This window comes from Macaca fascicularis, chromosome 14, assembly GCF_037993035.2.
Source record: "Macaca fascicularis isolate 582-1 chromosome 14, T2T-MFA8v1.1".
NCBI lineage: Eukaryota > Metazoa > Chordata > Mammalia > Primates > Cercopithecidae > Macaca > Macaca fascicularis.
This window is the reverse complement of record NC_088388.1, coordinates 88,102,208-88,127,924: the sequence shown is the minus strand read 5'-3', so window position 1 is coordinate 88,127,924 and position 25,717 is coordinate 88,102,208. Positions and strand designations below refer to the sequence as shown.

At 35.5% G+C, this 25,717-nt stretch overlaps 1 protein-coding gene across 1 annotated transcript in view; it reads right to left on the bottom strand.

Annotated features, from left to right (window-relative positions):
* TYR (tyrosinase) overlaps positions 1-6,476 on the bottom strand; it is a 119,888-nt gene extending 113,412 nt beyond the window's left edge. Inside the window, exon 1 of the mRNA XM_005579315.4 lies at positions 5,579-6,476. Within this exon, the coding sequence (XP_005579372.1) occupies positions 5,579-6,397 (819 nt within the window). The 5' untranslated portion in view covers positions 6,398-6,476. The remainder of the gene's footprint in view (positions 1-5,578) is intronic.
* Positions 6,477-25,717: the final 19,241 nt, after the last annotated feature.

Genomic DNA, 25,717 nt, shown 5'->3' with positions numbered 1-25,717 from the left:
ATTTTCAAACGATCCTGCTGCCTTAAAGACTCCTACAGCCGACTCAGTTAAATTAGAGAGGCTTGAATGAAACTATTTTTGCTGAAATGCCAACTGCCAAGTGACTAAGTGTTCAGATGACTGGAGGTATTACTAACGAGGAGGAAATCTACCCTGTTTCCAGAAATAATTTGAAAAACTCCAAACCTTAGTCTTTACACTACATACAGGAAAGGAGGCAGGCTAGGAGAAATTGTTAGCATTGTGCTTATGATCATGAAGATTCTAGTCAGAAAGACCTGGTTTCCAATACTGACCCCATTAGTTACATGGCCTGGGGCAATTTACTTAAGCTTTCTGAGTATTAAGTTTTTTCATCTGTAAATGGGAATTATGCCTTTCTATCAATGATCAAATAATCTAACATGTATAAAGCACTTAGCAGAGTGCCAGGTGTAAAGTGTTTGATAATGACAGCTATTATAATTATTTTTGAAAACAAGACCATTGGGCAGGTCACCAAATTGTTTTTAACTTTGGGTGTATCACACTGTTTGAATATTCATTATTATAATATCTAACTTTGATATATCATTTAAAAATATATTATTTCCACACATGAAACTCAATATGTCAGATCCTAACAAGCCATATAAATACATTTTATTGAATCCCTTCACAGTAATGCTTTAACCTATATTCTAATTTTAGGGACAAAAATCGTCTCAGAATAATTAAGTAACTTGCTTAGGGTCTTGTAGCTAAGTAAGTATGGAAATTCACTCAAATTCATGCTGACGTGACTGAAAAGACTATACTCTTTGTACTACGTTGTTCTGTATTCCATTCCATTTAATCCTCCTATTAACACACACATAAAATAAGTATAGATGGTAATTCTACCTCATTTTTTTTCTCTTGGGAATAAAAAAAGGTCAAATATTTTAAATAACTGGTCCAATGTCATCGACCAAATGGCAGGGGTAGAATTTGAACCTGGATGTTCTGATGATGACTGTGTTCTTTTTCTATTTCAACACAAGTGATTTATAACATATATAACATACGCTGAGGGAGGAGATCAAGTGTTCCAAGTCAAAGCAAAAAAGGGGAGATACAAGGAAGAGATATATTAATGAGGAAGGTGAACCTAAATATTGTTTTCTTAAATTTAAAGAAATAACATAAACTGCCAGCTATTAAAAGCTTTTGGGAGCAAAGATTTTGTTATAGCATTAAAGGTTTATCTGGGGCAAAAAATGCAAACCATATGACATTCCACAAAATGTTTTTCATAAAGGAAAAAGAGAAGCTGTTATTTCACTGAGCTGTTGTCATGGTTACCTAAAACCCATGACTCTCTGCTGAAATGTGACTTTTTTTCTTCCAACTGTTTGCTTCCATGTGATGTGCTTTTCACCTGATGAGTGAATTCCCTGGTCACAATTCGCTCATGTCTATCAGCTAGGAAATGTTTTTCGTCTTTGTTTCAGTTCATCATGACACCTATTCCTGATACCCCTTTTATTTTTATGGCTAGCTTATCTGTTGGTTGCATAACATGAGATCTAATTATGTTGAGCACGGGTAGTTTGTACTTAAATGTTAAGCAACCCTCCACCTCCAAATATAATGAACTATTTTAATTGATGACAAACATGGCCTCTACTTTAAAAGCTTTGGTCATTAAACAAATAAATGAGCAAACAAACAACAGACATGAATTAGGAACACAATATTTCCAAATAAATTAGTTACCTGATTTTTAACATATTTAATAGAAAACTCTGACCAATAAATGTTAATTTCATTTAATTCACACTCAGCTATGTTGCAACTTGCTTCATCTTCTTTCTTGTATTCTTACTTTGCATGCACACACACACATACATATGGAACTACCAGAGAGAACTACACAAAATATCTTATACCCAAATTTAAGTAAGTGGCTACTGTTGACATTGTTGTATCCTAGGTATTGGGAATCCAATGCTGTAAAAAACTGCAGTGAACGGTCCTAGAAATCTACCCATGCAGAGTTTAATATTTGATCTATGCTAGCACTGGAGCTAACATTTCTTTGATGTTAAATTTTGTTAAATTCAGCATGTATTTATAAAGCCTGTTACATGTATATATTATAGTCCTGTGTTCTGTGGATACAAAAATATTTAGAAATGATCTCTACCTTGGAGGAGCTGACAGGCTGGTAGATACAGACAGGCTTGAAAACCATTGCATGTAATGAAAAGTTACAAGTGCTATGATATAAATCTGTATAAAGTACAATGATAGCACAAAGGGGAGAGGGTCAGCTCTACTAGAGTAACAGAGGTGGATCAGTAAAAGTCTCAGAATATTTTCATTATGATATAAATTAAAAGGATTACATCACTGTGTCTGCCTATGTTGTCTCGGGCAGGAGAATTTTAAGGGAGTCAAAGTGTTTACATGTCAAATTATACATCTAGAAATTAGCGAGTTACTTGAACCCTTCTGAACCTAAATGGATCCTTATAAATAAGAAATAACACTGTTGACTTAAAAAGCACTGCAGTCAGAGCCGCTCGGTTTTAGTCCTCAGATGTGTGACTTTGGACAATCATCCTACCATTTTAGACTTTTCTATAGTTTTTAAATAAAATGCAGACGCTACCCTAAATACCATTGAAGATCTCTCAGCTCAGAGTTAGTAAATGCTATCAAATCTCTAAAATCTCAATTTTGGGGTCAAGTAAAATGATGTCTGAAACCAATAAAAAAAAAAGAGGGCTTTATGTGAAAGGTGAATCAGCATAGCTAATTTGGAAGGTCTTAATTAACTCAATCTAGAAAGTTTTTGATCTCATCTCACACAAAATAGTCTAGTTCTTAATTTAAGCATTCAATTTGGGCAAAGGCATTCAAATTAATGGTGTGTTTATTACAGAACCTGCATTTTTGTAAAACGAAAGTAAAGAGATACCAAAACAATCTCCATATTCATTAACTCAATGCTTCTCAGTGCTGGCTGCACATTAGAATCACAAAATGAGGGTTTAAAAATGCAAACACTTGAAGGCCCGGCATGATGGCTCAGGCCTGTAATCTCAGCAGTTTGGGAGTCTGAGGCGGCAGATCACTTGAGGTCAAGAGTTAAAGACCAGCCAGGCCAACAGGGTGAAACCCCATCTCTACTAAAAGTACACAAAATTAGCTGAGCCTGGCGGTGGATCCCTGTAGTCCCAGCTACTAGGGAGACTGAGGCAGAAGAATCACTTGAACCTGGGAAGTGGAGGGTGCAGCGTGCGGGGATCGCGCCACTGCCAAAACAAAAAACAAAACAAACACATCCGGATGCTTTTACACTTTTACAACCTCACGGAAGACCACCTGAATCTGAATTTCTGGCAAGAAATTAGGTGCGTAAAAATCTTGCAACAGTTTTTATTTTTTATTTTTAATGGTTTTTTGGAAGCTTCCTAGGTGATTTTGACATTGAAAACTCTGAATTAAATCAATGTAAGCAATCAATCTTAACTTTTATAAGGACTTTGTAACCAGAGAGGCTGTGTGAAGGAGTGGAAACAGCCAATGTGAGTGGGGTTTGACTGTCACCTCTGCCACTAATAATCTCTTGACACTACTAAAACACAGTAGGTGAGCAGCAAATGTTCATTCATTTCACCTTTCTTAAACTGTGATTTCCTTGTTTCTCTTCAATCATCTTCCTTCCACTCTGTTTTCTAATTTTATTTTTGAAACCTGTTTCTACACAGAAATTTAATCATAGAACAAGGTTGAAGTTGATAATTGTAGCAATTTCAGTTCAGGGCTTACCCACTTGACACATTTTTTTTTTTCTAGAAAGTATTAAAATTGAACACATTCATGAAAAGAAAAAGGAAAAAGTTCCACTTAACAATAAGTAATTAGGAAAACAATACGCATATAGCCGTGGATATCATCTCGTATTACACATCTCATGTAATTAAAAATCAATGTGTATCTATTAAGCTTTCCTGTGGATGTTGCAGCTTATTTTAGTAATTTAGACAGTCCTCCAACCTTTCTGGGTCAAGTTAAGCCACATAGTTAAACAAAGCATAACAACTGACTGAAAATCCCATGTCCAATCCTGGCAGTTTTTTTAAACAGGAACACAGGATATGAGAGCTAGATGAGAGTTTGCACATTATAGATTAAGGTAGGAGGTCTGAAAGCTCATTGAAATAGATTTTTTTTCCGAGCACATTTTTCTAGCCTTTCCTGCATAAAACCCATTACGTTTGGTAAATAGCTGACTAATAACACCAAAAATTATACAGTGGCCATTTTTTAAATGAACTTCAATAGACTTCATTGGGATGGGGTACAAACTTGGTTCGGTGGAGAATGCGATCTACATTTCAAAACTGCAGATTTTGAGAAATTGAGTGCAAGATTCTTCTCATCCCATTCACATATTGGGCTTAATTTCATAGAGCATTGCTAGTCAAAAATGCTGTATTAGAAAGTTTTGGAAGACAGACAGAAGAGCTTTCCTTTAACATATGGTTTTAAATGATAAATAATTAAACACATATTTCTTTGGTTACCATTTGCCCCTAATTCAAAATGAAAAATTCAGAATAGATGAAATAGGAATTCAATTCCAAATAGTAATCCTTCATATTTTATCTAAAGTTTTCAAGGACTGAGAAAGAAAGCTAACTTCTAATGCAGCCTAAAGAAAAAGTGAGAAATGAACCAGATCCTTTAGCTAAAGATATCACAGCAGTTACATCCTTGGAAATAGGATACAGTGGTCATATAGCCAGATTATTAGAGAATAAATGTTTTTTTTTGCTTCTTATTAGCTGTATGATCTTATGCAAGTTACCTGATACCTTTATAACCTCTAAAATAGGGAAAGATTGATAAGAGCATGAAATGAACGAATGCACAAAAACATTTGCCACAGGGTTTACACATGCTAGATGTTCAATGAATATTAGCCATCTTCATTATTTACCTGTTTAAGCCTCGGGATCTTCATACTTTCAAAAATGAAGATCTAATCCAATAATTATTTCCCAAACATTCCTGATTAAAAGAATCAACATAGACACTTAGTAAATTGTGCCTTCTCAGGACTATCTCCTGAAGATTCTGACCAATGAGTCTGGGATAGGGCCAGGAATTTGCATTTTTAATTTGTACACCATATGAATCCTGTTGTAATAATTTTATTTTTCAGAAACATTAGTGTATATCATTTTTTTAATCATCCAAATATGCATTCATTCATTCATTTATTCAATTCACAAAATACATAATGTGCTATTGCCATTTCTAAAGGCACCATACTATGTTCTGGGAAATACAATAATGAATCAAGTACTCTGTTCATTGCAGTTTAGAAACCTAGTAGAAGTCGTTAGACAAATAATTACAGAAATATCTAAAGTGTGCTATAAAGGAAAAATACAAGGTACACTGAGAGTTCTTAACATGGCATCATTTCTATTCTTGATGGGGGCTTCAGTGGGGTGTTCAGAAGAGAAGTTTATATCCTGCCTGAAGAAGTGATTGTTTCGGTTCCTCCCTGCTCTGACATCATACATCCAGCACATCTTACCTGCCAAGAGGAGAAGAATGATGCTGGGCTGAGTAGGTTAGGATTTGCGGGGTGCTGACCTCCCATGTACTCATCTGTGCAAATGTCACACTTTTCTGCATCCCGCCAGTCCCAATATGGAATAGTGAAGTTTTCATCTCCTGTCAGCTTCTGGATTTCTTGTTCCCACCGCAACAAGAAGAGTCTATGCCAAGGCAGAAAAGCTGGTGCTTCATGGGCAAAATCAATGTCTCTCCAGATTTCAGATCCCCCAAGCAGTGCATCCATTGACACATAATAATGGATCCAGACAAAGAGGTCATAAATGTTGATATCACTAAACATGGGTGTTGACCCATTTTTCATTTGGCCGTAGGTCCCTATGGGGATGACATAGTCTGAGCTGATGGTATGCTTTGCTAAAGTGAGGTAGGCAAAAAATTTGTCCTTCTCTGGGGCACTCAAATCAAAGATGTTTCTTCTCACCAAGAGTCGTCTGTCTGTGCAGTTTGGTCCCCAAAAGCCAAACTTGCAGTTTCCACAGTCGAATCCCGTGAAGTTGCCAGAGCACTGGCAGGTCCTATTATAAAAGATGGAAGGCCACGACTCCCGGTCATCCACCCCTGTGAAGGGAAATTGAGGCCCAAGTGGTGCATTGGACAGAAGGATATTCTGACAGGAACCTCTGCCTGAAAGTTGGCCACAGGGACTCCCGTCCCCACTCCATGGTGGGCAGCATTCCTTTTCCATCAGGTTCTTAGAGGAGACACAGGCTCGAGGGAAATGGCCAGCGGAGGTCTGGAAACTCCACAGCAGGCAGTACAAAACAGCCAGGATCATTCTTCCTCTAGTCCTCACAAGGTCTGCTGAAACTGGCTAATTGGAGTCACAGACTTCTCTTTCCAGCTACTCCTACAGTGATTATCACATGTCTTGGCTGAGACCTATATAATACCACTCCCACCTCCAGCATCAAACACTTTTAGTCTTTATCTTAAGCTTTCATCCTCTGAAAAGCACATGACTGACTTTTCTTTGGAATTGGCTCATATCCCACCAGTGGGATAGGTCTATGTTAAAGTGAAAAACTCTATTCACCATTAATAGTTTAATTCTTATGGTTAGAATATTAACAATAAGATTAATAATAATAATGCCTGACCTAAGCAAACCCAGTTAATAGACTACAAAATTAATGATGATTTGAACTTGCAGATGAGAGGTAGTGTCAGGAATAGAGCTTCTCTTATTAACAAAGTTTAGGAAGTATTAAAGATTATGGGTTTTAGCTAGTTATTTCTCAGAGACCGTAAACAGGCTACAATATTTGAAGAACTCCATATGCACAGAGAGATTGTCTTCAGAGTCCAGAGATAATTCCTTATATGTTATTGAATTTCAGTTCATTTATTGTATACAAAGGATCAGAAAAAAATCTTATACTTTTACCTGATAATCCTGATGCATTTTCTGACAACTCCTAAGGATAGCTCACTTTGATAGCTGGTTGATTTGCTTCATTGTGGGGATATCCCACGGCAAAGAGCGCGCGCTCTCTCTCTCTGCTTCTCTCTCTCTGCATTTCTCTCTCTCTGCATCTCTCTCTCTCTCCAATGCTGTAGACATGTTGTTTTTCCTATAAATTCTAGAAATTAAGAATTTATTTGAAAATGTTTTTGCAATGTGTTTTGTGCAAAGAAATTCTCAATTAGTGAGTGAATGAAAAAGGAGAAATATATTTCTTTGCAAATACTTTTTGGTCATCTCAATTATTTCAAAAGTTCCTTCTCTGTGTATAGTGAGCTAGGGAAACTGAAATTCATGGCTAAAAAATATAATTTAACTATGTTAGTTTTCAAATGAGTAGTATAGATAATAAGTAAATCAAACTTTTAATGGAAGAGATGTATTTGTGGGCTGATACTAGAAAGAATTGCATAATTTTGGATAATATGCAAGTGTTATCAAGGCAGTGCCCTTGATTAATACCTCAAGGAGTGGGCATAAGTTGGACAGACAATTCAGAATAGATACAACACCTGAGACAGGGGAAACGTGTAGAGATGGGAACTGTGTTTCATCTGTCGAGTTGGAGCATTACACTCAGATAGGCCTCCACACATTATAGAAAATTAAACCTGGGGCCAATACATGGAGGGGCTTAAAGACTTAGTGGTTTGAACTAAAGTGAGCCCTTTTGTGAGCTGAAGAGTGACAAAATGAGAGTAGTCAAATCAAAGTTGCCCCTCTGAAGCTTCCTTCTTTGTCCTCCTCCAAACTTAAAGCTGGGTGGTCCACTGAAATTAATGAAAAAGGAAAAGAGGAGATCATTAGTGTTTGGGTCCTTAGCTGAAGCATTCTAGGAAAAGCTGTCACTATTTTGATGATGCCAGAGTGTCAGACTGTTCTGCTTTTTTCTCTTTTTGCTGGAGTTTTCCTCATTATTTAAAGAAAAAAAAAAAGAAAAAAGTCACAGCTCCTCCAAACAACTTTTTTGAGACAGAGCAGGCTTTGCAGGTACATGGAGCAGTGTGTGGGTGAAGAGGAAGAGAAGTTTCCATGGAAATCCTGCCTCTGGCTGGGATCAGGAAGTCATCACATGATCTCCACAAGGAGGCTTAATCTTTTCTCTCTTTCTTTCAGAGCCACAAAGAGATTAACACAAGACTTCTTGTCCCTGGGGAGCCTTGGTTCTGCATTACTTGTAACCACATGTGGCATTTCATAATTCTTTTCTATATACTCGCAGACAGAATTCAACTTCTCATGTTCAATTTAATTAAGAATTTTGCCTTACACTTGCCCCACTATCAGGCTTCCAGTGAAATAACTTAGAAAGTCTTCATCATGCTCTTTAAGGGCTTTTGTGTCTGCTGTCCTGTCTATTTTTCATAATCTGTAGAGCCTGCTTAGAGGAATTACTAAAATGTACTTTGTCCTGTTAATTTCCTTTACAGGGTTGATGTTCTTAAATAGACTTCTTTATTTGTCCCCAGTATAGGCCACTGTCTCCTCTGGCCTACATGTGTTGTAGTCTTCAGTCTTATTGCCAATCTTGGGTTCCTAAATATTAAATTCCATTTAGAGTGCTTTCTTCCTGACTCTAGATGTGCCTTCTTTAGATATCTTCAGGTTGTAGGATTTGAAAGGGTCCTATCCTATTTGGGGAGATTATTGCATGACTTGACATGAAATTAGTGCAATGCCCTATAAAGTAGAATTAGGGGTTCAGTAAATACTCTTCAAGTATTTACTGAGCACCAACTATCAGACATGGGGAGAGATGGGAATGCTATGGTAAGCACAACAAAAATCTCTATCACCATGAAGGATATTGTCTCTTAAAATACTATTTTAATTTTAGTAATTTGAAATAATATTTTAACTACATGTACTTTAAATAACTTTTTTTCTGGATTAAATTACTTTTTAAGTTGCTATAAGAGAAAATTAGAAATTAGGGAACAGACAGAAGGACCTTTCTAGTCTCACGAGAGAAGGGATAGTCAGGGATAATTTTATGGGAAAAGTGACATTTCAAGTGACACTTGAGGGATCAGTAGAAGTCTGTTTGATGAAGGGGAGAAAAGCAGGAGTGTGAGCTTTCCAGGTAGAGAGAATAGCATGTTCAAAGTCTCCGAAGTGGAAGTAGGTTGGTATATTCAAGGGATTTAAGGACAGTTAAGGTGGCTGCAACCCCCAAAATGGTAGAGGTGTGATATAAGTATGAAGGTGCATGTATTGACCAGCTCATAGTCCATAAAGGCTTTGCAGCAAAATTTTGGATAATCATACATGAATTTAAAACTTGTCACTCAAGCTACTGAGGTGAGAACAGATGTGGGGTAGGGGGCTAGACTAAATGTAGAAATAACTGTTAGGAGATTATTGATATAAACCAGGCAAAAATGACATTGCTTAGACTAGAGTAATGATCTCTGAGATGGACATAAGTTAATGAATTTGAGAGATATGTAGGTGATAAATTCAAGAGCAGTAAGAAGCAAAGGGAAAGAAGATTTAGGGCTATATGCTAGGATTTTGGCTTGTGCCATTAACTAAAATAAGAAACAACAGAGGATAAATGTTTGTGGGAATTGAATATGGGCTCAATTTTAGATATGTTGAGTTTGAGTATAAACTAGCCACAATCACTGGTCCTCTTTTTCTGGTATTTGTATAGATTATTCAGCCACTCACTGGCGTTAACCTGGTCGATCTTCCTCTTTTTCCTCACTCTGATCACTGGTATTTGCTCTTCTATTTGGTAGTAGTTTGAATCCATTTTCTGTCTTTGTTTCTCAGCCGTCCTTTCAATTACAATAGTAGCTACCATTTATGAAATACAACTAATATAATTATCTCAGTATCAAGAGCTACCATTTAAAGAAACAAATTTACTATGGAAATAAATATGCTGAAATCAGTAAAAAAATAATATAACAAACTAGCATTTACTTACCTCCAAGTTTCAACATCCAGTATTTTTCTGCTTGTTTTGTTTCTATTAGTTTAAAAATTCTGGAATATTTTAAAACAAAACTCAGATAACATATTCTACCTCTAATTTAGGTACATATAGCTAACAAGAACATAAAAACAAAACCATGTATCTGATGCATAAAATACATCTCAAACAAAAAGAGAACAATAATTCTTTAATATCTGGTTTCAAATTTATGGTTAATTTAATTATCTCAAAAGTATTTTTGTCAAGATTCAAACAGGTATATACCTTGCATTTTGGTTGATCTAATTTATCAGTTTCTGTTAATCTGTAAGTGTCCTTTTTTTAAAAAAATGCAATTTATTTTTAGAGCAAACTGAGTTTTTGCCCTACAGAATTTCTCACATTTCAGGGTTAACATTTCAGGGTTAAATTTCTCTCTATGAATTTGACATGCTTATTATCCTGTATTTTCTATCATTTTATACATTATCAATAATAATATCTTGCATTTTGTACAATTGGAATTAGATCTAGAGATTTTATTATATACAGGTTGAATTTTGTTATTGCTTTTGTTAACAATTACTTCACAGGCATTGTTATGTACTACCTACTTTGATTTACTAGAGAACATGTTATCTGGTTTTCTCAGTATTTGTTTTTAAAATTGATCAGCAGCTTGAAGTGAGGTCAGACTGTCCTTTCAATTACATAATTCTTTAACAAATTTTTATATGGTTTTATTTTCACTGATAATTATATCCTACGTTTGGTATTTTATTAAAGCTTGCAAGAAAGGTTATTTTTTTTTTTGTAAAGAATAACTTTCCTCATTAACTATTTTGTTACCCTGTACAAGAAAAGTGGAATAAATGTTTGATTCTTGTCCTTCATTTTTCAATTTTCAGAATAACAATGTGGCTCCCTAACAACCTCTAAACGTAATATATTTTTAACTATCGTGAAGACTTCTAAAGTTTTATGTATTTAGTACCTTTCTTTTGGGAGAGAAATTGTTGCATCTTTGTTCAATATTTTGCTAATAAGTGGATATTAGTCAGCCTACATTGTGATTTGTTGGTCAGTGATCATCATGATTATGTTTGTGTGTGCATATGTGGAGTTCAAGAAAAAATATGTAGCCATCAACTCTTTATATTTGAAATTTAGACTCATTTGTTTGTTCAATAGATATTGAACATCTATTATTCCTAAGATCTTATAGTAAATACCTAGGGCATAAACAAATTGTATAAGTCACCAACCTTTAATTTGATGTTACGAAGTCAGAATCTCTGATGTAATATCCAAGGTCTGCCCGTTGTTAGTCTCAGGCCCCATGACAAGAGAAAAGGGGGAAGAGAATTAGCATATATTTAAGATTTGTTCAGTAATTTCACTTATCACAACCTGAGTGTGCTCAACTCTACCACATGGGGCTATTTGGAGTTTTAAATAATTTAATAGATATTAAATATTCAATATAAGGTCTGACACATATTAAGCACTTAATAAATGTTCACCATTTTCATTAAAGACCATAAATTTGGTGCTGTTAGTGTTCATCACTATAATGCTCTCAATACTTCTGGCTATTTTTGGTCTAGAGGGCTAGGGAATAAGTATTTTATTGGATATAATTAAATATCATTGTTTTAAATTGGCCTCTCCTTCTCTCGTTAGCAACCTCAATTGCCTTTTTTTCTCCAATTAAAACCTTGTTCTTTAGGATATTGAACTTCTGCAATAACACTGAGATGTCATACTTCTATAGAATTCAGAAATTAGCACGTTATTTCTCTTAGCAAATAATGTTTTTCTCTTTTATTCCCTTGCATAATTTCTATACATACTGTAAGATACATCTGAGGTGTCATAGCTTCAAGAAAGCATTTTCTGATCTACAGCCCTTCTCTGAGGATAGGCTGGAGGACTATCTTGCATATTCTCATTCTACTCTCAATTCATCTTTGTCATTGCACTCACCACAATGCATATAATCTACCGATGTTTCTCATGCCCTTTCTATATCATGAATCCTTTAAGAGTAAAAATGTGGTTTCACAACAAATGCCTAGAACATTGCATGTTAAATGTATCTTTAGTAGATGGAGAATGGATGGATGAATGAATTAACAATTCAATCTCTTCTTTTGTTTTCCTTATTTTATAAAATATATGTTCTAAAATATTTCAAACATGCAGAAAAATATAAACAATGAGCACTAATGAATTCATTACTTATTTAATACATTTTAAAATTTTAGAGTAATGGATGCACTTTTAAGATCACATAGTATCATTTCGGACACATGAAAAACAGAGCTAGAGGAGGAAGGGTAAAAGTATGAATGAGACTCGCCCTTATTTTGAATGAAGTGTCATGCAAGGCAGAACCCATCCATCCATTCAGCATAGAGCAGAGAAGGTGAGAAGGCCCAATATGAGAAGAGACTCACAAAACAGAATTAGGGACGCATTATACGAGAACCTTGGTAGAAGTCTAGCTAGAAGGAGGAGACTAGTGTTTATCTAGGATTTATTCAACTATCATTTTCATTCAACATTATTTATTGAATGTCTACTTTGAGATAGGCATTTTGCATACATTTTTTCTGATTAAATCTTCAAAACAAGAGTGTGAGGTGCATATTGTATCCCTTTATAGCTAAATAACCTGATGTTTATGCTTAAGATTAAGCAACTAGTACATTGCAGAGCCATATCTTTCTGCATACTTCCAAGTCGCACAGATATTCTATTTCATTGTGTTATCTTCCATGCTAATGTTAGTTTTACTTGCTGGTTGCATTTGACTATTCTAATACAGCTTCTAGTTTTAGACTTCATACTTTTCATGTTCTATATTCTCATATCTGTTCTGAATGTCAGCTTTAGGTACTTGGCTACATTTTTGATAGGCTTCTAGAATACAGATGGGTCTTTAGCCACCCCTGCTCCAGTTTCAAAATGTTATTTTTAAGTGACATACAACCTCGGTCATGCACTAAAGCCCCTCCCAAAACTGATCCTCATAGTTTGTTGAAGTGTTAAGAAAGTTGTGGTCACTGCAATGTTTAATGAATTATATTTTCTTTGCTTCAGTTGAACTGTCTATAATTATTTTAATGGTAGAGGGTATTGATATCTGGGAAGCCAGTTTCCTGATTCCATATATTCTACTACATGCAGAACTAGTTTTGCTATCACTTAATGCATATACCACTTGTAATTAAATTCTATTCAAATTATTTAAATAGCATTACCAAAGAGCAAAATATGCTTACAAGAACAGCAAGAATAATCTAAGACACATTATGGAGAAAATGGGCTGGCAGGAAAATGTAACTGTAGAGTTGAAGAATGGCTGCTGAGAGCCAGCACAACCTCGGATGAATTCAGAACAGAACTAGCTGATGAACCAACATGTAGAACTAAAGTGTGCAACCTTCACAAGTTTAAAAAGCCCACTCGTTTTAATGTCAACGAACTGTGCAGATCCTCTAGCAGAAAGCACATGGCTTTCAATATTTATTGAACATAAATAATGACACCAACTGTCAGTAAAGTAATTTTATCTGAGAGCACAGAACATGATACCCCCAAAGGATGACTTCCTGGTGTGCTGAGTATTTTCAGCTGAAGGAGATTGGGAGTGCCACGGAAACAAGAAGGTCTCTCTGCCCTTCCCCTGGCCTCTTTTCTCCCTTGAAGTGGGTCATAGAAACCAGAACTCCTCTTCCCAAAGCAAGCCATAAAACCTGGGAATGTCATTCTCTGACCTCCTTCCTTTTCCCCAGAGGACCTTCATGTGACAGGTGGGTCTTCAAGGGGAGCAGGCCTTGCTTGTTTAGATTATTCTTTACCCCAGAGGTCTAATTCTGAGCATTACAATATCTGTATCATAGACATCATTAGACATTCAGGCACACTAGGAGTTGCTTAGGCATAGACAAAGGACAACAGGTTTTGAATAGCCAATCAGAAATTGTGAATTGTGATAGGGACTCAGATTTGGGATAAAGTAGTTTCAACTTTCAGAATTTAAAATTCCTACCAAATTGGCAAAATTAACGTACCTCCTATGATGGAAAGAAAATAATCTCAGTGATTAAGCTTCAAGTGATATCTTTTCAAATAGATGCATCAGATATTGTTATGCAAGTCAGTGGTCGAAAAGCATATTTACCTAAATAATCAATATCATGCTTATTTCTCACTCACTTTTCTCCAAATACATAAATTGCCAAACTAAGTTTGGATTTATAGAGATATTTACCTGTTAAATTAAGTTTAGCCTAAAACTGCCTCCTTACATATTTTAAGTTCAGCCTAAAGGTTTCTCTCTACAGATAAACTGAAACCTAACTGGATGTGTAAGCAGACTGTAATCTACTCTTATGCTAAACACCATGTTTTGGCCAATCAAAGGTGGACAACTCTTCAAACCGTGTTGAAATAAGGCAAATGCCAAGCTGTAACCAACTGAGCTGTGCCTGTATCTCACTTCCATTTCCCGTACTTCACTTTCCATTTTCTGTGGCTGCACTGGAGTTTCTGAGCCTCCTCTGGCTCAGGAGGCTACCTGATTCACTATTCATTCTTTGCTCAATAAAACTCTTAAGTATAATTTGCCTTAAATTTGTCTTTTAACATACCTGATGTCAACTTGTGTGCCTCCCTTAAAGTTCAGCCTGCCCTGTCTATCCTCCTAAGCTTATTTTATATGGCACTTAACCTGACAGCCTGTTGATTGCTCACAGGATTAATTTGCCCTGAAACAGTCCTTTTCATCAGCTCACACTCTTATTTCTGAACAAATTTACATCCATTCTAGAAAACATTTATTTAGACACCCAGTATGAAGTACCACATCCAGAGTTCAGATAAAATATGAGGCAGTGACTATTTTTAAGGCGTCACAACAATATGTATTACTTCCCTTCCTTCATTTAATCAAACATTTATTTAATGTTAATTTTTGTGCCAAGCAATGTGCATGACAACAGACGATAACAGTGACAAATAAGCCATGGTCCTTGTCCTGGAGTGGTTCACAACCTGGTAAGGAAGTCAGAGAAATCAAGAGACAATTTCAGCACAGTTTATTAAGTGCATATTGTTCATAATATGGAATGTGGTATCAGTTAGGGCCCTGGCAGGAAACAGCTGACACACTGAAGCTGTTTTTTTCAGAAGGGCTTAACAAAGAGACTATTTACAATTTTGGGAGTAGGGTTTAAAGAATCAAACAAGTGATCATGCAGTACCCTGGGCATGAGGGCAAGGGCAATGAAGAACTGGAACACAGAGAAGATCACTGTGTCGACTGAGCCAGCTGGCAGGAACTGTGGCTTACAGAAGGATGCAGACAACCACTGGCTACGTGGCAGAGAGAGATTTGAGAACTAAATATCCTGACCTCAGAAGTCACTTTCTTCTGCCCTCTGATCTAGTCATGCACCTCTGGGGATGAAGCCACACTCAAGTCAGAGGAGCAATAAGCCCATTGATGCAGTTCTTACAAGTCAGCCTCATGGGGCCCAGAACAAGGTAGAGACGGGAGAAGAATAGGTCCAGGGGGCCAGAGGAATAATATCTAACACAAATGCTTACTCTATGCTTTTCATATCATGTTATTCATCTTTGCAACTACCTTGTATGAAATAGTTGTTTTAATTTTGCAAATGAAGAAAATGAGGTTCAGAAAGCTTAAACGACTTACTCGAGGTCATGCGACTAGGAACTGATGGATTCAGGGTTCGAACTCACCAGTGTAGCTACATCTCCAGGTCTATGTATTGAGATTTATGTGCAGGAAATGATGGGACCACAAGAAAAACATGTAGCCCATATTATCTGCAAATGGGCCAAGGGAAGCAAGATCGCCATGAAAGACTTCCTAGGGGGAGATGATGTCTGAACTGAGCTTGAAAGAAGATTGGTATAAGAAAATAGAGAGGAAAAAAGGGACAGAAAGTGTTGCCCAGGTAAAGGGGGCAGCCAAATATAGAGATGACAAAATGCATTTAGGACTTCAAGTAGTTGATTGTGTTTGAAACAGAGAGGGCAGAAGTAACAAGAAAATATGACCTCTATAGTAGCATTGTGAAAAATTAACATAATTGAGGGACATTTAGGTGAGTTAAAGATTACATGGTTTATATCTCACAGTGTATAGGTATTAAGGTTCATAGCAGCAAATGAATAGTATTATTCTGGGTGAAAATAAGGGAGATAGATTATCACAACAAAGACATAATGTGCTTGCTTATTACTGAAACCCATCTTTTTCACCATCGGCCCTCAATTTATCACTTTTGAGGCCTATGCCAACAATTTACAGAAGTTTTATTGTTATAAAATTTAAAACTCTTACTGCTGTATACAATATAATAATTTTGTGTCATTGATGTGGCTCACAGCTTCACAAATCCTGCATATGTAAAAAAGTCAATAATGCAAAGGCTACAAAGATATTATGAAGACTTATAGAAATTCTGTAATAGTACATTTGTTATAGTGTGGTCCCCATATCATTTACATATAAACTCTACTGCTTTTGTCAAACATGCCTCTTTTATCCAATGGCCAAAAATATAGCCTTTTATCTATGGACAATCATGATACATAGAAATATCAAGCAAACAAACACAGAAAAAAATGGCCCTTGAAACAAAATAGATCATCATAAAAAACTAAAGTTTTGTCTTATATAAACCATTAACTTCATTCGTTCCTCATTTTCTCTTTAAGTAAAATAGGGACAGTAAAATCACCTCATAGCATTACTGTTAGAATTAGATAATGTCTTCATAAAAGAAAGCTTCTGCATCCCAGATCCCCCAAATAGTCTATACATACACTTCACTTCATATTTTATACATCTTTCTGGAGGCCATGCCATTACTTAGGAAGGACAGGGAAAACAAACAGATATGGTACTCTATTTCTTTGAAGAATGTCATTGGTATTTTGATGAGATTGGTAGTATTGACATTTTAACAACTGGAATATTATTATAATCCATGGCATGGAATATCTTTCCAGTTTTTTGTGTTCTCTTCAATTTCTTTCATTGGTGTTTTATAGTTTTTTTGCAGAGTTCTTTTAACTTCATAGGTTAAATTTGTTTCTAAATATTTTATATTTTTGTAGCTATTGTAAATGAAGTTGATATCTTGATTCTTTTTCAGATGTTCACTGTTTACATACATAAATGATACTGTTTTTGTATGTTGATTTGGTATATAGTCACCTTAGTGAATTCGTTTATAAGATCTAACAGTTTTTTAGTGGAGTCCTTAGGTTTTTCTAAATCTAACATCCTGTCATCTTCAAACAAGAGAGATTGATTAATGGATTAAAAACAAATAGAAGAAATAAAATCTAGTGTTCCATAGTTCAGCAGGGTGAATAGAGTTAATAACTATTATATATTTCAAAACAGCTAGAAGACAAAAATTTGAAAGTTCCTAGCATAAAGATAAATGTTTGGGATGATATATATCCCAATTTACCTGATATGATCATTACACATTATATGAATCTATCAAAATGTCACATGTACTCTGAAAACATGTACATCTATTATATATTAAAAAAATTAAAAAATTTTAAAGATATGGAATCAAACTATATCCAGTTTTCTTCATATAGTAGCAATTCTATAAAAAGGTAGTGAGTATAAAAGAATATACAGAATTTTGAATTATGAACTTTTTCCATCACCAATTGTATCAATTTATTAATAATTAGTAATCTATATTTGTGCTACTAAGATTCTATGTTATAATATTTTTATTTTATATACTAGGAAAACAGGGTAAGGGATTAAGAAACTTCTTCTTGATCCTTTGAGAATTTCATAGTTGTAACTAAATTCCCAGGCCTAGAATTCTCAATTCGTTTTGATCCCTTAATCCCCTAAGGATCTCACATTTGTAAAGTCTATTATATCATCAGATGAAAATTGCTACTGTACAGAAAGATATATTTATATAATGTGATCAATGGCACTGAGAAACAGAGAAAACTTGTTTCATGTTATAAGAAAGCCACTCTGATGCAGTGTGAACTTTTTGCCTTGTGTCAGTGTAGAAGAAGCCGGAGAGCAGGCAAATGCCCTCACATCTCATTTATTTTATGATGGAGTTCTGGGGAAAGAGAAACGGGAAAAATACATCTACATTCACTGTCCGTCTATCCAGAGAAGCAGGAACTCTTACCTACATCATGTTATATACAACTTCAATTCCTTCCAATAGCTATAAAACCAACCTGCTTCCCATCTTTTACTCTGTCAGGAGATGATAGTTTATTATGAAATAGGAATATATGAAGCACTGACAGCTTTCAGATATACTTTTATGCTAACTGTATGACTCAGTTTCACTTTGTTGAGGTGTTAACGATTAAATACAAAGCTTTAAAACAGGCTAAAGTGCACATAGGGTGAACTAAGGAAATCAGGGCTATTTCAGAATGACACAAAGGGAGGCTTTTCTTTGATTTGACAGCCTAGGACCTACCTCAAAGTTAGGCTAACTTGTCAAAGCTATTATTTAATGGTTTTGAATTTTTCCATCCAAGAACTGGCTAGTAGACTTATTTCCTTTTTAAAAGTTATACAATCTTCTTTTAGTAGCTACATTAAGAATGCGTAAGAAAAGATATCAGTTATAAGCTTATGGTTATCAAACTCCTCGGAATTCATGTGATTCTTTCTTGTTCTAGATTATAAACATAGTATGTATTTACAGAAACATGATCTGGACAGAAAATTGATCCAGACTCTTACCATTTAAAATAAATTTAGCTTCTGGAAAAATATTTATATGTACATTAATTATTGAAAATAAGAAAGAAAAAAGTTCTTGGTTCTGGAAATGAATTAAAAGCCATTGTATTAATCTTTCAATCTGACAAACTTAGTTCATATGAGGTTAATAATCCAGATATAGACTCTTAATGTTGGGGTATGAGGCTTTAATGCCCATGTAGGAGATTTGGTCCTAGGCATGTGAGAAAAGGAGAGCTGAAATAGAAAACCTTCTATAAACTTGGCAATGTAAAAAGGCTGCCCTTCTGGAAAGAGCTAGATGGGAAAAACACCCACCAGAACAGGAAAGTTACAGCTGCAAATGATGGAAACTTTATTTATAGAGTCATAGAACCTGAGCTCACAATTTCAGAAGCACATAGAGTTGCAAGCAGAATAAATAAAATATACTGACTGGGCATGGTGGCTCACGCCTGTAATCCCAGCACTTTGGTAGACTGAGGTGGGTGGATCACGAGTTCAAGAGATCGAGATCATCCTGGCCAACATGGTGAAACTCCACCTCTAGTAAAAATACAAAGATTAACTGAGTGTGGTGGCACGTGCCTGTAGTCCCAGCTACTCGGGAAGTTGAGGCAGGAGAATTGCTTGAACCCGGGAGGCGGAGGTTGATATATATATATACTATATATGTATACATATGGTTTTACTATAATAATTTAGCAGTATATATATCCTGCTAAATTTAGTGTGTATATATATTTATATATATATTTATATTTATATATATACTTAATTTAGTATATATATAATTTAGCAGGATATATATACTGTTAAAATATTATAGTAATATTATATTACTATAGTATATTACAATTAAATATTACAGTAATATATTAAACCTAAATTAAACACAAGTCTTAGAAACCTCACAGAAAAAAACAGATTATTCCTCCCCACCCCCAAATTAGACAATTAAACATATAATAAAGGAATATATCCAATGTACTAAGAAAACATAGCATCAAAACAGAGATATCAAACAGAGAATTTCAGTTTAATGTATTATGATTTAAGAATGGAGTTAAATAAAGGTATTTGATGGGAAAGGCTGCGAGTATTTACCATTCATAGCTTTTTAATGACAGAATGACTAAACCATGTACATGATTGTGGAGGAAAAAAACTCAGAAACAACAGTGAGCAAAAATAACTAGTTGAAAACAACCTGTTTCCCCTTCCCTCATCTCCTAGCAACGAATCACTCTAATTTCTGCTTCTGTGAGGGTCTGAATATTTTAGGTACCTTATAAGTGGAATCATACAACATTTTTCTTTCAGCAACTGGTTTATTTCATTTAGCATAATGTTCTTCAAGTTCATCCATGTTGTTGCAATTGGCAAGATTTGTTTCATTTTTAAGACTCAATGGTATGCCACTGTGTTTATATACCACATTTTCTTTATCCGTATATGCCAATGGACACAGTGGCTGATTTTATATCTTGGCTATTATGGATAGTGCTGCAATAAACATGGGAGTACATGTATGTCTTTAAGATACTAATTTCATTTCTTTTGTATATATATGATTATTAGTAGTAGGATTGCTAGATTGTATGGTAGTTCTATTTTAACTTTTTGAGGAACCTCCATACTGTTTTTCATAATGGCAGTATCTTTCTACATTCTCAATGTTTCAGTTATGCAATATAAAACAATTCTAAAGATCTCATATACAATATAGTGCCTACAGTTAATAATACAGTATTATACAGTTAAACATATATTAAGAGAGCAGATCTTAGATTAAGAATTTCCACCATAATAACAAAACAAACACAGGCATAAACACAAAGGGACATCAAGAAACTTCTGAAAGTGATAGATTTTTTTTTTTTACCTTGATTGTGGTGATGGTATCCTGAGTGTGTATGAGTATCTATCATCTTAAAATTGTATACATTAAACAGGTACAGTTTTTATTTTATATCAGTAATATCTCAAAAAACTGTTTAAAAAGCAATTTTTAGTTTCACCAGCAGAAAAATGGTGGGTGTATCCACAAGGCCTTCTTCAATTCTATGGTTTATCTATTAAAAATTCCTTGAAAGAATTGGAATGCTTCTCTTTGTAGTTTCCAGAATTCATCTGCTTTTTCCTATTTTTAATTTAATGTTCATGTCCATGGAAACCTAATAGAAAATTACATATTTATATTAAATTTTCTTATATAAATTTTAAAAATAACCAGATAAAAATCTAGGAAATACATTGACCATAAAAACAAGAGTGATGACAAATAATTTCAGTTGTTTAAAAATGATGTGAAATTAGAATATTATACGTAACACAGAAAATGAATTTAAACTAAAATTGTTAAGGATTAAAAAAGCCGTTATTACAGATAGAAGAACCAATTCATTTACCAGATAGCTAAACATTTTTTAAATTTGCATATACCTATTTATTGCCCCAATCTAGAATACAAGTGTGAATATACCAAAAGGTTAAAAGTATAGGGATAGAAAAAGAAAACCAGGAAATTATTAGCGAGGCTAAAGTGGTTATAACTTTATTATTATCACATAAAATAGTCTTTAAGCCAAAAATATTTATTAAAGATAAAATCATGACTTGACAAGAAAGGCAATAATTCTCTACCATACAAATTAAAGGCTATTAAGATTCAGTAACATTTTATTTTTATACAAAATTTTAATTGTAGTGTTTCTGTTGTTTAATTCTAAATGTTTTATAATTTTGCACCAGAAATATGCAATTCCCTAAATATTTTTGCTCCTATCAACAAAGCCACAAAATTGAACATTGATATAGAAGTATCCTTAACTGTAGCACAAAATTTTAATGAATCTCTCAGAAAGTGATACATCAAACTTTGTTTAGTAAAATATGGAACATTTTAATAAACAGCCATCAACCTAGCCAAAAATTAAATATTAAAAAAACTGAATAAGCAAAATTATGCAGATGTGTTTTCTAGTCATATCGTAATAAAAGTATAAATTAACTACAAAAAGCCACAAACCACAAACTGCATATTTATAAATGTATAAATTATAGAAGAAGTAAAAATGTATCTCACCATATATTTATAATTGAAAAATATAAATTTTATATATCAGAACTTGGAATATGAAAAAAATGGCTTTTTGATAGGAACTCATAGCTCAAATAACATATATTACAAGAGAGGTAAAACTGTAAAATTTATTTTTTTAAATGTTAAATACAAAATGTTAGAGAAAAAAACAGAACAAAAGAAAAAATAAATGTAAGATTAGTAATTTTTAAAATATGTTAAAGGGAATATATTTTTGAGAACTGATAGGTTTCTGAGAAATTTAATGAAGAAAACCAAGAGAAAGCACAAATTAACTTACAAAAGCATTATAACTATAGATGCAGTGATCATCAAATAAAATCATAATAATTCTACCCAAATTTCTATGAATGAAATTGTAAATCTGAGATAAAATGTACATATTTAAGGGAAAATATTCACAATGTGGACTTACAAGAAATAGAAAATCTAAATAAACCAAAATTACTAAAGAAATTTAATCAGTATTAAAATGTCTATTTGAAAAAGTAACATTTCCTGATGGTTTTACAATTGTGTTTTGTCAAAATACCTAGGAACACATATCCTCTATATTAATCTGTTATGGACAATAAAAGTGGAAGACATCTCTGTAACTACTTATGTGAATCCAGTTTACTTTATTGCAAAACCAAATCAAGACAACAAGATAAAAGACCACAGGGGACTATCACTAATGGACATGATGCAGAAATCTCAATAAAATTTGCAAACTAGCAAAGAAAATTAGCAAAACAAGCAAAGAAATTAAAAAAACCCACATGACCAACTAAGATTCATCTGTCACTCTTCTAGTTATGATATAAAATTGGAAAATTCATTAATAGATTTTGGTTAAACCACATTTAATGTTACTTTCTGCTAAGGTTAAGCAAAAACACATGATAAAGGTGATTCGTAAGTGAATAAACTCACAAGGACATGCCTAAAAGAAGAGGAGATTGTACCCGTCTGAGAAGGTGGGATGCATAGAGTGAATAGTAATGGTAGCAGTCCTGATCAAGCTGAACCCTATACTGGAAGAGTGGACAGCAACAAAGCTACACAATGTGCAACGCAGAAATTCTGAAAGGCGCAGGAATTGAACAGTGTACCTCTGGAATGGGTGTGGAGGGAAAACCAAAAACAACGTGCTTATTTTGAAGTCTTTTTAAGATGCAGTTTGCTGCCGAATCAAACATCCCAGTTTCTGCAGAGGTAGTGGCTATCTCCATTGCAATACATTGTTGTCAGAAGCACAGACATACTCTCTAAGGAGGAACTCTGCAGTTTCTACATTCAAAGACATAAGACACAGTGGAAAGCTTTGAAAACGGAGGAACTAGAAAACATTCCATTGACAGTTGAACTGCCAAACCTCAATCCTCATCCCCAACTTAGTTCCTAGATTTCTGGAAGCTGTTATTTTATTTATTTATTTATTTATTTATTTATTTATTTATTTATTTATTTTCCTGTTAGGGAAGATATTGGAAGTTTTTTTTGTCTGAGAAGTCTGACCAGCTCTAGAAAACAAGTAACTATACAAATTACTAGTGGGGGTTCCCAGTGAAATCACCTCTTCAGACCTCTCCATGATTAAGCTTGTAGATTACAGGCTACAAGACTCTTCCAGGTGTCCACATTTACCAATGAACTTTATAGTGATTCAAGTTTAAGTATGAGCAAATATCACCCAATTCCTGAAGAAATTTCCAACCAACATTTAAAAAAAAAAAAAAAAAAAAAAAAAAAAAAAAAAAAAACGTAAGATGTGATAGAATCTAAAACCTAGATGATACAAACAATAATTTATTTGGACGGAAACTCTTAGGTCAGAAGCTTTCTCCATCAAAATCTAAAGAGCAGTATTCACTGACTTCAGACATTTGATTCTACAGGGAAGTATGAGGCCAGCCTCATTTTTATTTATTTACAGGTAACTTATTTTATCTGTTTGGATTCTTACAATTCTTCATGTCTTCATAGGAAGGAAACAAATTTCATAAAGATGTTGTAGGGGAGGGGTGAGATCAAGATGTCCAATCAGAAGCAGCTGCGGTCTGCCACACTCTTGGAGAGGAACGAAAGGGCCGAATGAATACAGCACTTTCAACTGAAATACCCAGGTTCTTGCAATGGGAGTAAATAAAGAAACAAGTTGCCCTGTGGAGAATGTAGAAAAGCAGGGTGGGGCAATGACCCATCCAGGAGAAACACAGAGCCAAAGGAACCCCCATGTGCAGCCAAGGGAAGTGGTAAGTGATTCAGCAATCCAAGGATATCATGGATCTTTGCAACCCATGGATCAGGAGATCCCCTTGTGAGCCCCTGCCACCAGAGCCTTGGGGCTGACACACAGAGCTGTGTGGAGTCTTGGCAGAGCAGCTGCTTAGGCATGCAGAGACTCAGTCAGCTTTACATATTCCAGGATCCCCAACAAAAGGTATCTGCAATTCAGGCAAGGTGGAAAGTCTGCACATACCCCTAGGAAGGGGGCAGAATCCAGGGAACAGAGCAGTGTTGGTCTGCGGGCCCCATTTCCACAGCCCCTCACAAGATAAGATCCACTGCCTTGGAATTCCAGCCTGCCACCAGCAACAGGGTGGAGCCTGCCTGAGACTGGCTGGAGCCCCCAAGGGAGGGGGGTGGGTGCCATCTCTGCTATTTGGTCGACTCATCCATTTCAGCCTGAGGGCTTTGGAGAGTCCAAATAATCTGGACAAGGAAAGGTCTCCCTCAGCAGCACAGCACAGCACAGCAGCTTTGCCAGATTGTGGCCAGACTGCTTCTTTAAGCAGCACCCCAATCAATTCCTCCTCACTGGGCAGGACCTCTCAGCCAGGTCCTCCAACCATGCCTGCCCTCACCTATTATGGACAGAGCTCTGATCTCTCCCTAGGATGAAGTGCCTGGGGTTGGGAAGGCTATCACCTGGGTTCATTAGATGACTGAGCCTTTCCAGCCTGTGAGCTTTGGACAGTCCAAGACAACAGGGCCAGAGACAGTTTCCCACCACAACACAGACATTTTGTCGAGTTATGTCCAGACTGCTACTTTAAGCGGGACTCTGATCCAGTCCTTGTGAGGCAGATCCTCCCAGCTGGGTCCTTCCAGCTGGGGTCTCTGACCACCCCCACTGATGTTCTACAGTGCTGACAGGGCTCCAATTTCTCCCTAGGACACAGTGCCTGAGGAGCAGGGCAGGCCACCACCTTGGCTGTTTGGGTTTCTTAGCTGGTCCAGCCTGTGGGCCTTGGAGAGCCCAAACCAATTGGAGGCTGAAGGGGTCTCCAAGACAGCACAGCTGCTCTACCAGAAAGCATCCAGACTGCTTCTTTAAGCAGGTCCCTGATTTTATTCCTCTTGACTGGGTGAGACCTCCCAACAGTGGTCTCCAGCCACACACTACAGGTGTGTTGGGGCCAACAAAATGTCAGTATCCACCTGGGATGAAGCTTCCAGAGGAAGGAGCAAGCTGCCATCTTTGCTGTTTTGAAGACTTCACTGGTGATACCTCCAGGTATGGGAAAAACCTAGGTAAGTAGGGTCTGGAGTGGACCTCCAGTAAACTGCAGCAGCCCTATGGAAGAATGATCAGACTGCTAGCAAAAAAAAAAAACAAAACAAACCAGAAAACAACAACAACAAGCCTCACAAAAACCCCAATCAAAGGTCAGCAACTACAAAGATCAAAGGTGGATAAGCCCACAAAGATGAAAAAGAATCAATGCAAAAATGTTGAAAACTCAAAAAGCCAGAGTGCTGCTTTTCCTTCTAATGACTGCAACACATCTCCAGCAAGGGCTCAGAACTGGGCTGAGG